Here is a 14367-nt window from a genome sequence, read left to right on the forward strand (position 1 = left end):
AAGTTTCATATGAAAATACAAACATTTTCTCTACAATTAAATGAACTTTATTTAACAGGGTCGTCAACAGATTAGAAACACAAGAAAGACAGCAAGATAGATTTGTTTATCTGGCAGGTTTGTTTTAGAATAAAGGAATTTGGTCCATGTCCGTAAATCTTGGGTCTTCGAATCACCTCCCATCTAAGCCACAACATTATATTGGTATCTCGACAAACAGACCTGGATGAAAATGAGATGAGGCGAACATACACAGAAGTCGTGTAATCACTCAGTGTATTTCTATGCGAGTTTTAACATGCCTGTTTTAGCTGACCAAACTACATACTAATAACTGTGCAAGAGATTGCGTATAAATACAAAAGAAAGTAGATCTCGAGCATGTAACTGTTACATTGGCATCCTTTCTTCCATTTTTTTTTTTTTTTATTTTCAAAGTTTTATTCATCCTAAACAAGGTATATTACATCTGAAGTGACAAAGGCTACTGTGGTAGGAGACCAGATTTATAAGGGGTAACCTTGGGGGAGGGGGTGGGGGACAAAAATGTTTATTAACACTACATTTAAATTTCTGCATATTAATACTGTAATAGAAAAAGGAACAGGAAGGAATTCTAAAGGAAAGCAGTCTGAAAAAGAACACATCAAAGTATAAAATTTTCTGGCATCTAGAGATTACTACAGTGAAGGGGTGGAATTTTGCAGCTAGTTGGGTAAGGCAAGGTGGAGGGTATTTACATTTTGGGGAATACATTCTCTGCTTATCCCAGCATTGTTTCCAAATATCCTAGATATTTTCACCTGCGTTCTACCACGCGAGTTTGGACATGCCTGTGTTATCCAACTGAACCCCATATCAATCACTATGCAAGAGATTGCATGTAAATACAAAAAAAGTAGATCTCGATCATATACTTTCTTCTATCCTCAAAACATTTTTTTTTTTCATTTCAAGGCATTATTGTTTTCAAATAAATTACCAAACCCCCTCTAAAATGTTTACTAATAGCTATCAGGAAAACCCGACGTCGCCTAGGATTGAATGACGATCAACAAATGCTCCACACTTCCAATACTTATATTTTCACTGAAATTGGTGAAATCGCTCACTTTTCAATCAAATCGATTGCTCTAGTCAGGGACCCATTGTGGTGCACAGAGAGGAAACTTCCTATACTTTCCCGGAGCAATTTAGTTCATAATACATTGTTATCTACATTGCACTGTAGAGAACCTACTGTTTTATAAAATTACTTTTATATATAGGCTGGAATTAAAATTTAAAATGCAAAAGTCACATATCATGATTCAATTGTGCTCTGAACAGAAACATTCATTTCGAACGCGCCCCTCTCTTATCAAAGTACCACCTGTTGATTTTATATGCCAGGCCCTTCTGCTTGTGCGGTCATAAAATTTCTCAAATACACTTGGTGATGTTAGGTTGTATAAGGAGGTTAACTTTTATCAAAATCAGACTGCTCCTTCTTTAATGAAATTTTATCTGATTATCAACTTTTGATACTTATCAGAGGCATTTTGATACAAAACCTATCTAAGAACACTCCTAGACACAAAGTACAAAGTCCATAGAGAACTCACACAGACATACAAACTACCTTTTATATATAAGTAGAGATTTTTGCTATACTATGCTCACAAAAATAAGAATTTATCTATAAAATTTTTTTGTTGTTATAAACATAAAACTTTTTATTTTCCAGAGCAAAATAATACAATAAAATTAAAAACAAATAATAGCACACAATTATTTATTAAATAAACAAAAACTAAATATATCCCATATTTTACACCCTTGTACCTAGATGCTGTGTTCCAAAATTTATAATAATCAGTTAATTAATTTAGGAGTGAATTCTGTACATATAAACATATAACTAAGTTTTTATAAATAGAGATTGAAATTAAACTTTCATGTAACAATTATATAATTATCCAAAAATATATAAACCATAATTACATCTTTTATCGTTAATAACATCAACAAATTCATGACTAACTTACCAATGCCATTCAGTTCCATCCGACTAACAGTGCATACAACAGGCATCTCAGTCTCTTGAAAAGTTTGGTAAATTCCTTCTTCTTGTAGACAATTCTTAAGATGTTTCATTAAATGCCACACGAGAACGGACTCTGCAGTTGCACGATAACGTCCAGATCCAGGATTGTCAACTGTCAGACCAAGACTACTGCGACCAATTCCGCCGCCGAGACCTTAAGATAACACAATGAATAAATAAGTCATAAAAAAAACTGAATGTTTTTTTTTTTGTTTTTTTTACATAGGCATCACCACATTATCAAGGCCAAGAGGCCACTCGAGGATAAGGGTTAAAGAGTGTACAGTAGAAATTGGACAATATAGTAATTGTTAGTAAATGGAAATTCGGTAAATTTGTTAACAAGTGGAACAGCTAATCAAGAACTTGTTTACGTTAGACTTGAAGACAACCATATTGTAGTCAGCTGGAAAGCAGGAAAACGGAAGACAATTCCACAGGCGTGCAGTTTTAAGAAAGAAGCTTTGTTCATGGAATCTACGTTTAAGTTTAGGCACAGATAACGAGTGGGGGGAATTATTGATAGTGTTTTCAGCTAGACGAGTGTTTCTTGTGAAAGTTTGGCGAGGGGGGACCATAGACTGAAGCTCAGTCAAACACGTTCCATGAAAATAACGATACATCAGAGACAAAATCGCAACATCTCTTCTGTGCGACAGAAGTTGCAGGGAAGAGAAAAGGAATCTTCTGCGAGGCTACGAAGTCTATTTTGAACTTAATCAAGGTAGGACAAGTCTTTCTAGCAGCTCCTGCCCAGATGTGGCAACAGTATTGCAACAGTATTCCATCCTTGGACGTACCTGGCTCTTATATAGATAGAGAATTGCATCAGCAGTGAGACATCTACTGGATCGATAAAAGGATCCCACCATTTTTCCAGTGGCCTTGGCAACAGATTTGATGTACGATTTCCATTTAAGATCAGGAGTAAAGGTGAAGCTCAGAAGCTTGTCAAAACTTGAGGCCTCCTCAAGACGAGAGCCATTCATTTCAATTGATGCCAGATGTGGATCAGAACGTTGATGATGTAAAAAGAGAAGCTTGGTTTTAGATGCATTAAAAGTAACCAGCCACTCATTTCCCCATTGTATCACGTGCTCAAGATCAGAGGAGAGAGAATCGGAGAGAACTTGGTCATTTACTGTCTTATATGTGCTACCATATATGGTAATGTCGTCAGCATAAATGTCTACAAATGATGTAAGGATGTGATTTGGAAGATCATTAATGTAGATCAGGAAAAGAGTTGGGCCCAGGATGGACCCCTGAGGGACACCGGCATTAATACTGTGAGCTTCTGATTTTTGCCCCTCAACCACTACTCTTATGAATCTATGAGAAAGAAATGATTTAATAATTGAGAGGACATTTCCAGCTATACCATAGCTAGAGATCTTGTGAAGTAAACCTTCATGCCATACCCTATCAAAGGCCTTAGATATGTCAAGAGCAATTGCCCTAGAAAGGTTGCCTCCGGCAAGAGATTCGCTAATCCTATGAGATATAACTGTAAGCACATTTGCTGTAGATCTAGCAGAACGGAAACCATATTGTGTGTCACTAATGTACCGCACCGAGTCATAGAAATTTACAGGTTGGTATTTGGGGGTGCATTAATTCACTGGGAGAGATGCACCCCCAGTCTTCATTAGAACATGTATCTAACAGAAGGAAACTGATGTAAAAACCTGTGGTTTACTGTATACTCTGTCCCGTGGCAGTCGTCTGCACTGACAAAGGTTAGCAGTAATACTAAGTTTGAATGATTCTACACAAAGCCTTCACCACTATAAACAAATTATCCAATCATTTCTGAGCAACTTAATTGTTGTGGCGTAAGCTCATACGTCGAAATCGATGGGAGAGTCCATCATATATATATATATATATATATATACACAAACACACTAAACATAGCTGTGACATGTTGGATCGCAACCACTAGTATTATTTTGTTCCACATTGATTCCATTAAAAAATTCATCGACTCTGACATATTTGTTCAGAAATTCTTCTTGCATAATAGAAAATAAGTTGTTTACTTCGATAGATTCCTTATGGATAATACAGAAGTAAAATGGCCTATTATTTTACTAATTTACAAATACATGTTTAAAGTGCGTATGAACACACTATATAAATTAGCCGTAGGTTACTCTTCCTTTAAGGAGACATTAATATTTGAGAGTGGCAAATTAACAGCGTGAGAGGTCAAAACAAAGACATAGATAACAAAGAGAGAGTTAGATGACTTGTTCAGTTAATTATAAATTACAATGAATTAGAACAATTGAAACAATTTTTTGGTAAGTTATATTATATCGAGTTATCCAAACAGTAAATCGATAGAAATCACTAGACCGACGAATCAAACAAGCTGGATTCCCAACCTGGATCCACATAAATTCTGGGGGAGTCTGCAGAAGCTTTAAGAGAACCCACAAAAAAGTTTCTATCTATTTGTGTTTGCTTTATGGATGGAGTACTGCTGCCACATCTGGGCAGGAGCTGCCAAAAACAGCCTATCCTGCCTTAACAGAGTACAAAATAGACTTTGTGGCTTAGTGTGGAATGCCTTTTTCTCTTCCCTGCAACCTCTCTCCCACAGGAGAGACGTTGCAAGCCTGTCTTTGTTTTATCGTTACTTCCATGGTAAGTGCTCGTCTGAGCTCCAATCTCTGGTCCCCCCCTTGCCAATCTTTCACAAAAAACACCCGTCTAGCTGAAACCACTATCAAAAATTTCCCCCACTCTTTAACTGTGCCAAAACCAAAACATAGATTCCATGAACAAAGCTTCTTTCGTAGAAGTGCACGCCTGTGGAACTCTGTTCCGTTTGCCTGTTTCCCACCTGACTACAACCTGGATGTCTTCAAGTCCAACATAAACAAATTCCTGATGAACCGCCCCCTTAAGTAAGACACTTTATCAAATCTCCAATACTAACGTACTGTACACGCAACAACCCTTATCTCCGAATGGCTTCCGGGCCTTCATAAGTGGTGACCACCTTGTAAAAAAATTTTTAAAAAAAGATAAGTTTCTATTGAAATTTTCAAAGATCAAGGATAAAGGTTAAATAACAAAATTGTTTCCCCCGTTAATTTTTATTAACCTAGAAATAAATACTTGATTAAAAAAAAAAAATCACTCTCAAGGAATTCAGAAGCAAGATAAGGTTGGAAACCTCTGATCCATTTAAATTCTGTTAAATAATATGCAATTTTACAAACCGTCAAGCAGGTGCTGTTCCGATGGTAGGTAATCATAGATAATTCTCTGGAAACTGTTTTCCTTTGCCCCTGGATTCAGCATCCAAGCAGCAATCTTCGGATCTTCGAAATGGTATCTGGGAGCAACTAAACAACATTGTGCCAGGACCCTGTACATGGACTTTACATCAAAAGCCACGATGGTCCTTCGATCTTTAGTATGCAATGTAAGAATCTTCCTAACAGCCTGCAAGCGGTCGGTAATGCTTATTTCAGGATCAAGGGGCGGGGCTGCCAAGGAATCATCAAGGTCATCTAATAAAAAAAAAAAAGATAAAAAGTAGTTTGTTTACAGATTTAAAAATTTTTTGGTAAACTTTAAAATGTTCTAGTGATATGTTCAATCAATTAATACAGATATAAGTCACTAATAAAAACATGTAAACTGGTCTCAGTTTCTCGTCATCTGATTACACTTTGTTCTTACAGAATTGTAAGGGATGACACCTACTCCCTTCCCCCCACAAAAAAGTACCATCCATGGAATCATCAAAAAAATTCACAATCCTTTCTTTCACTATAACTATGCCCCCCCCCCCACTTTTTTTTTTTTTTTTTTTTACAAAGATGACCAATAAAGCCGTTTTTAAATGTTAGAATGAGACTGTAGCAGTTGAAATTGCTACAATCACAGGCAGGAGCTAGATCTTGCAGCTCGAGATTTGAAATCGATTTTGTTCCTGACTTATCCAATCACAAGCCAGCTCTCAGTCACGTGACCAGGTGTATAAAACTTGAAACCAACAACGCTCTTTCTCTTTCTCCCTGCTTTGGCCGGCAGCACAACTCGCTGGGGGGGGGGGGGGGGCTTTAGCCCCCAGCTAACGCAAGTACCACAAGCCAACATGGCTATCTTTGCACCCGACCTTCTTTCTCACACTATGGAACTCTTTAATCCTTTGTCCACAACATGTGGTACATGCACAAACTTTCTTTACAAGCTACAGGACTACTCATGTCGATACATAGACTAGACGCACACTGAATACCTTTCCCTTTCTTTCACCATTAACCAGCTCAGCTTATCTACGTCGCAGAACTGTCTAATTCTTTATCCCGACTACTATTGACTACAACATGTATAAACTGAACTATTTTCTCATTCAACAAGCCGGTATAATATTCAATCTATCCTTAGACACAATAACATTCCAGTTACTAACCCTTTTCTCTCTTGTAAATGCTACTAGCGAAGATGACAAATAAAGTTGCTTTTAAACGTTAATATGAGACTTCATTTCGTTGTCTTATCTTTACAAAACTTCCTTTCTTGTCTTCTTCCATTTCTACAAGCTAAATAAAAATATCACTTCAAAGTCAAAAACTAGACAACGATAAAAGTTATTCTGACCCAGAAAACAGCAATTCTTCCTCCTTTGTCAGACATGTAGCTCATGGAGGGCTAAAGAAAATAAGGAAAGTGAGAGTAAACCCAACGGTCAACCTTCTACTGTTCATGTAATATCCATCTTTTGCACATGTCTGCCTTTCCTCATTTCCACTCAGCCTTAATTTTTTATTTTTTATTTGGGAGTCACCACTTATCAAGGCCAGAAGGTCACTCAAGGATAGGGTTAATGAATGTACGGTGGTAGGTGAAGTAATCCTTAATGATGTAAATTGGGTGGAATTTGATTATTTATGAGGACGACCCAACAGGAACTTGTTTACATTAGATTTGAAGGCTACCATGTTGTATATAGCTAGGAAGTATGCCAGTGGAACAGTGTTCCAAAGGCGGGCAGTTTTGGGAAAGAAGTTTTTTCATGGAATCTGCATTTACATTTAGGCACAGATAGAGATTGGATAAAATCATACATAGTGGTTTTAGCTAGTCGAGTGTTTTTTGTGAAAATTTGGCAAGCAGGGACAATAAATTGGAGTTCAGATGAGCACCTATCATGAAAATAGTGATACAGGTTGGCAGTGTCTCTTCTGTGGGAAAGAGGTTGTAGGGAAGAAAAAAGGGTATCACCTACTAAATTTCAAAGTCGGTTTCGAACTCTATCAAGACAGGATTTGGAACCTCTTAAAAACAGTTCCTTCAGAGACATCACTATGACAAGAATGCGACATTGCTTTCCTTACCTCTTGCCATGATTTGGCAAAAGATGAGATACAAATTCTCATTCGAGACATAAGACCTGGGTTCAATTTCGACTGAGCCAAGGCTGTCTTATATTCTTGTGTTCCTGTGTTAAGAAAATTTAAATGCAGTTAAATTAATTGCATAGAAGATGTTCATATATTTTGTATGAACCTCTGATAACCCTTTTCTTTTTCATCTCAAGCAACCAAGTCAGATAGATACAGACTCTACTACAAAATGGCTATGTCCAACCTCACCAGCAGTCTCTAGATATTTATTAATGTTATGAAAATTACATTAAATGTAAAATTTCATATGAAAACAAAATGTTGATAAGTGTATGTGTATACATGAGCCAAGATCAAAGTGTAAATGACTTTTTATACAATTTCATGTTTACCAATTTATTTTATTGTTTATTTAAAAAAAAAAAAACATGATACGATTTGGAAAAATCAGGTAGAACGACCCCTGGCGTGCTTGAGGTATTGTGGTGAACGAGAACTTTAGCTAGGATCAAACATAGACTAGCAAAGTTACAGTGACGAAGATGACTATAGAACCCCCCCCCAAAAAAAATTTTTGAGTGGCCTTGTGTCTAATTTTTTGTTTATTTCTGTTTTGGTTGTAAACTTTTCAGAGTAAATAAAAAATATATAACTCAAAGTGTAGTACCTGTTCTTCGGATGCTGCACTTCAATTTCTTGTTCTCTTTCACGACTGAGACAATTTTACATTTTTGTTACTTTTCCCCACATTAAAAAAAGACCCTGGTCTCTAACTCTGTCCCATGGGGAGGCATTGTAAATAGGAACTATGTGTGCATAGAGTGGATAACAGCTGTAAGTAAACTGTTACATCCGAAAACGTTAATTAAATCTGCCACAATTATATACACACCAAGATACGGTCACTTTAACTATAGCAAATTCTTTTATCACTCAAGCATGAGAAATGAACAATTTAATTTGCTTATTAAAACTCTCATGTAAAGAAGATAAAAAAAAAAAATGAGGTCATGTTTATGCGCACTCATATATTATTAGCAGATGTATCCGGCCTTGCCTGGTTGTAACATACTGCCTGGTTGTAACATACGCTTAATTACATTATTTTAATTTATGCTGATTTCATACATATTATTAGTGTCAATTCTCTACTGATTATTATATATTATATTCTACCCAATATATATTAGTGATTTTAAAAGTAAAAAAAAAAATGACTTGACTGCCATGAGCTAGAATCCAAACTGAAACCAAAACTAATGAAGAATTTTTTTGTAAAATTAAGCTTGTCTGACAAAATAATCAATTATGACAACAAAAATTTTTGAATAAATAAGACAAGATGTAAGCAAGCAAGCAAGGACGCCTGGACAGTCCACAGGGTTTTAAATTTATTAAGATTCATGCAACTAAATTTAATGAATTCTTCTGTGAATCAAGTGCTGCCCTTTCATCAAATTTTGTGACTTCTGTGAAAAAAGACTGCCGAGTTGCAGTAACCTTTCGCTATTACTTTGGACTACACCAGTGACATCGAGAGATAAATTCTGCTCCTTAGGAAGTTTATCCTTTAAAATATTACTTAGCCTTTAATATGCACACTGATCTGGATTCTGACTCAAAGTCATCGTAGATATGGCTCCATGATTTTACTAAACCACTTTAAAACTGAAGGTGTTTAAACTGGTTATAGTGAAAATTGATTGTTCAGGTGTATTGCATACTAGAGACTCAGCTCTATCCTAAAAATCACCACAAAAACTGCCTGATCATAAAATGCACTGAAATATGATATTTTGGTGTATGGAGATTTCATAGAGTTAATCAAAAAAAAAAAAATCAGAACTTATGTGCCATCTTATGTTTTTCATTTTAAATACACTATAAAAGCCGTGTGCTATTAAAATTCTATACAAACGGAGCTGTTTCTAAAATCATGTCAATAACAATGGATGGACACTTTGATGATACCAAGAAGAAACAATTTTACTAATTACAAAAAAAATAAAAAACAGCTAATACCATTATATTTCTTGTGAAATACTTTCAATCTTTGTTGATATTGAAAAAAGTTATCCAAAAAATTTTAAGTAAAAATCAAGAAAAAAAGAAAACTGATTTTTAATAAAAAAATATTTGCATCTTATACATGGTTTCAAAGGCATTTTGACGATTTTCAAATTTAAAATATTTTTTATTAAAAAAAACAAAAAACAAACAATTCCACAATTCTTACCTGTTGAGCTTGTTTCTGTGAAAGACAAATAATAAGAATCCTGATAATTCCAACAGACAGCCATTCCAACAACCATCACTCCTTCTTCTTCAACCTTCAAGCCATCCACATTGATTCTCTGACGTTGACCTGAAAATCGAAGCGTACAGAATTAGGTTTTCAGTTTTCAAAATGCATTTATTTAGGAGTCGCACACCATTTCATGCAACACTTTTCAAGAACTTCTTACCTCTGGTTAGTGATGGGATGATTCCAATATTTTGATACAATTATTGATTCTGTACTAAATTACCACTTCTGATTCTTTATAAATCTCTAAATATTTAACTACAAAATGGTTATTTTTTTCCAATTACCGTAAAACACATCTTAAATATGCATATATTTTTTCAGAGCAGGTGATCTTAAGATTTTAGTTTTACTAGTTGTTTTTGTTTTATGGCATATCAACCTTTTTCTGGTTATTTAATGCCGAATCTAGTTATTTTTTAATAGACTATATTTTGTTTCTTTCAAGTCAGTTTCTATTTAACCCATAGTTTGTACCCTAACAGATACTACCACTCCGGGTCAGAGTGGACCTGGGAGCAATGGCAATTAAAGGGTGGCTCCACACTCCCCAAAGCCCGCGAAATGGAGCCTCACCATCAGATATAGTTTTAGGTCATATCCAGGACCAGTTTTACTGGTAGTTTGAAATCAATATTTATTATTTTATCATTACTACCAGCAATGGAAGATTTTTCTTAAACCAAAACCAAATAAAATAATTGTTAACTCTACCCAGTTGTGTCCCTTGAACACTCTTCACAACAGAGAGTTAACTTCCCTACCGGCGACGGTGTAAACGGTACTTTTCGAAAAATATGGCGCGACCTGTACACACGTGTTGAATAAACCCTCCTCAACCCTACTCCCGTTATCTGTGTTTATTTGTTTCTACATTGGTAGCAGAGCGTATCAAAACTAACAAACAAAAAAAAACATGGCCTCTAAATACATTCCCCTACCAACGTTAAACACGGAAAAATATAATTCCTGGAAGAAAGAAATGCGCATATGGGAACTAGCCACTACTTTAGATGAAAGAAAACGGGCCCCCGTCGTGCTTTTGTCCTTGGAAGGAAAAGCGAGAGAGGCGCTGCTTGAATTGGATATCACTTTACTCAATGCCGAAAACGGAATGGAGATAGTATATCAAAAGTTGGACACCCTCTTTTTAGAAGACGCAAACCAGGCAGCATTTAGGGCGTACGAGGCATTCGAAAGTCACCAAAGAAAGAGCGGCATGGCAATAGATACATTTCTAATTGAATTTGAACGCCACATTGCCAAATTGAAAGAATTCAACATAATTCTTCCCGAGCCGGTCCTAACGTTCAGAGCTCTCAAAAGCGCCAACCTCACCCCCGAAAACGAACGCTTAATAAAAGCCACCGTTCGAGAACTAACACTCGGAGAAATGTCTAAACAATTAAAAAAAATTCTTAATGACTTTGAAACTCATTCACCGCCGAAAACTCCTCCGGTTGCTATGAAAACCGAATCTGACATTATTTTCACCACTGACGAAACTGAAAACACCTACTACACCAGTAGTCGTGGTCGAGGCCGCCGTCACGGTGATAAAACAGCCAGTCTCACCAGTCGTGGGGCTGGCAGATGGGGTAGGGGTCGCAACCAAAATTCAACCCACTACAACAACAACAACATCAAAAGAAATTCAAACCACAAGGTTGAAAGCGACAGCAGCAGCAGCGGTGTTTGTTTCAAGTGTGGGTGTAAATACCACTGGATTCGCGACTGTCCATATGATGAAATTGACAAGACCGACAAAGGAGGCCACTTGCTCATTTCCAACATCGTCCTCATGAACGAGCGTGAAGAATATGGCAGCACCAGCACGTTTTTGGGAGAAACGCTCGGATCCGCTGTCTTGGATAGTGGTGCGTCTGGGACAGTTTGTGGAAGAAAATGGTTCGAGTGTTTTCTAGAAACTCTGCCAGAAGAACAAAGAATAAAAGTTCGAAATGGAAGGAAAAGCTACAAATTTGGTGATGGGAACACCATTAAATCTACTCACACAGCAACTTTACCATGTGTCATTGCTGGCATTGAAGTCAGTATTATCACTGACGTGGTGGACGCCGAAATACCGCTTTTACTGAGCAAAAAGTCGATGAAAAGAGCTGGCACAAGCCTCAATTTCGAGAACGACAGTGTCACCATGTTTGGAAAAAAAATCCCACTGCAAAGTACTTCTTCAGGGCACTACCACATTCCCATAACAAGACCTACACCAGACCGAGGTAAGTTCAAACATATTTTGTTTACCAAAGAAATTTCCAACAAAAATAGGCAAGAAAAAATAAAAATCACCACCAAACTCCATAGACAATTTAGTCACCCTAGCGGTAAAAAGCTATGTGACTTAGTCAGGAGCACTGGAATGAAAGACAAGCAATTCATTAAGATACTTCAGGAAATTCCCAATTCTTGTGAAATTTGCATGAGATACAAAAGGGTTGAACCCAGACCTGTCGTGGGGTTTTCACTGGGAACATATTTTAATGAGAGCATTGCCATGGACATAAAAGAAATTAATGGTAACAAAGTATTACACCTTATTGATCATGGTACTAGGTACAGTGTTGCAGCTAAAATTCCGGGTAAAGAGAGCTCCGATATTATTAATACTATTTTCAAAAATTGGATTACTTATTTTGGTACCCCTGGATTTATTCTCACTGACAATGGCAGAGAATTCAACAACCAGGCGTTTAGGGACATGGCACAAAATATGAATATCGTCGTTCGTACCACTGCTGCTGAAAGCCCATGGAGTAATGGGCTAAATGAAAGGCACAATGGGATTTTAGGGGAAATGGTGAAGAAAACCTAGAAGAAACAAATTGCAGTTTCGAGGTGGCTCTCGCGTGGGCAGTAAGTGCCAAAAATACACTTCAAAGTGTCTATGGATATAGTCCCAACCAACTCGTTTTTGGCAGAAATCCCAACCTACCTGGTTTTCTTAATGACAAACTCCCTGCACTAGAAGGTGTCTCTACCAGTGAAATTGTGGCAAATAATCTTAACGCTATGCATGCTGCCAGGAAACACTTCATAGCGAGTGAATCTTCAGAAAAGCTTAGACGAGCTCTCCGCCACCAAGTTAGAACAGGTATCACCCAATCCTATAAAAATGGAGATGCTGTTCTTTACAAAAGGAACTTGTGTGATAGGTGGCTTAGCCCTGGGACAGTCATAGGGTGTGAAAACAAACAGGTGCTTGTCAAGCATGGCGGCACCTATGTTAGAGTACATCCGTCTCGTTTAACTTTCTACCCCGAAACATACCAGACTCACAATGAGGGCAACAACGAGGAATTGAGCACCCAACAAGAGTCTGAAGGATCCCCAAGAGTGTCAAACTTCGAAGAGAACATTTTAGAAGAAAATTTAGAAATGGCAGACAACACCGAACAACGCCCTACTATGGAGACTCAAGACATAACCAATAAATGCGACACCACCACCAGGAAAGTCAAACTTCCCAAACTTGGACAAATCATAAAATGCAAGCTTGCCAACGACACAGAATCAGACTGGAAGAAGTTAAATGTCATAAGTAGAGCAGGCAAAGCCACTGGCAGAAATAAACATTTGATGAATGTAGTTATGGAACAGGGTGAAGCATTTTGGTTGGACTTTGAACATGGAGTTTCCGATTGGCAAGCTGATGAGACTGAAGAAAATGAAGAGCACCATGATTCCTGCACTGAGGAAGAAGTAATGATCACCTCTGCTGACGATAGCCTGGAACTAGAGGAAGCTAAACAAAAGGAACTTCAGAGCTGGGATAAAAATAAAGTCTATGTTCAAGTACCGGATCAGGGCCAACCAAAAATCTCCACCAGATGGATTTACACAAGCAAAAATTCCCAAACATTCAAGGCCAGACTTGTCGCCCGAGGTTTTCAGGATAAAGATGCTGAGAATCTAAGAAATGATTCTCCCACATGCTCCAAAGAAGGTTTACGTGTAGCATTAGCTATAATGGCATTCAACCATTGGGTATGTAAATCCATGGAAATCAAAACAGCATTTCTGCAAAGCAAGAAGTTGGAAAGACAGGTTTATCTGAATCCTCCCAAAGAAGCTAATGTACCCCAAGGCTATATTTGGAAACTCTCCAAATGTGTATATGGCCTGACCGATGCCTCTAGGTCCTGGTATCTCACACTCAGGGAGGAATTGATGAAGTCAGGAGCTATAGCTTCAAAATATGATCAGGCTATATTTACATGGCATTTCGAAAACAAATTGCAAGGGATAATTGCTACCCATGTGGATGATTTTTGCTTTGCAGGGTCAGAGATTTTTCATAGAAAAGTTATTGACAAAATCCATCAAATATTTGCAGTTAAATCTGAAGAAACTGCAGAGTTTCAGTACATAGGATTAGACATTAAACAGAATAGGGAAAATATTAAACTTGGACAGAATGAGTACATAAAGAAATTGAAATATATCCCAGTGGAAAATGGCAGGAATATTAATGACAAAATATCCACAGCGGAAATTTCTGAAATCAGGCAAGTTATCGGCCAACTTAACTGGCTGGCTACCCAGACCAGACCTGATCTCAGCTACGATGTCAGTGCATTAAGCTCCAT

At 37.2% G+C, this 14367-nt stretch overlaps 1 protein-coding gene across 1 annotated transcript in view; it reads right to left on the reverse strand.

The window, feature by feature from the left end:
- Nucleotides 1-14367, reverse strand: part of LOC145239813 (DNA polymerase theta-like) — a 168893-nt gene that overhangs the window by 41322 nt on the left and 113204 nt on the right. Inside the window, exons 18-20 of the mRNA XM_080103341.1 lie at nucleotides 9692-9820; nucleotides 5320-5613; nucleotides 2028-2240 (exon numbers count right to left, since the gene is read on the reverse strand). Of these exons, the coding sequence (XP_079959467.1) occupies nucleotides 2028-2240; nucleotides 5320-5613; nucleotides 9692-9820 (636 nt within the window). The remainder of the gene's footprint in view (nucleotides 1-2027; nucleotides 2241-5319; nucleotides 5614-9691; nucleotides 9821-14367) is intronic.

Source organism: Euprymna scolopes, chromosome 19 (genome assembly GCF_053919585.1).
Source record: "Euprymna scolopes isolate OS-2025 chromosome 19, ASM5391958v1, whole genome shotgun sequence".
Classification (NCBI taxonomy): Eukaryota; Metazoa; Mollusca; class Cephalopoda; order Sepiida; family Sepiolidae; genus Euprymna; species Euprymna scolopes.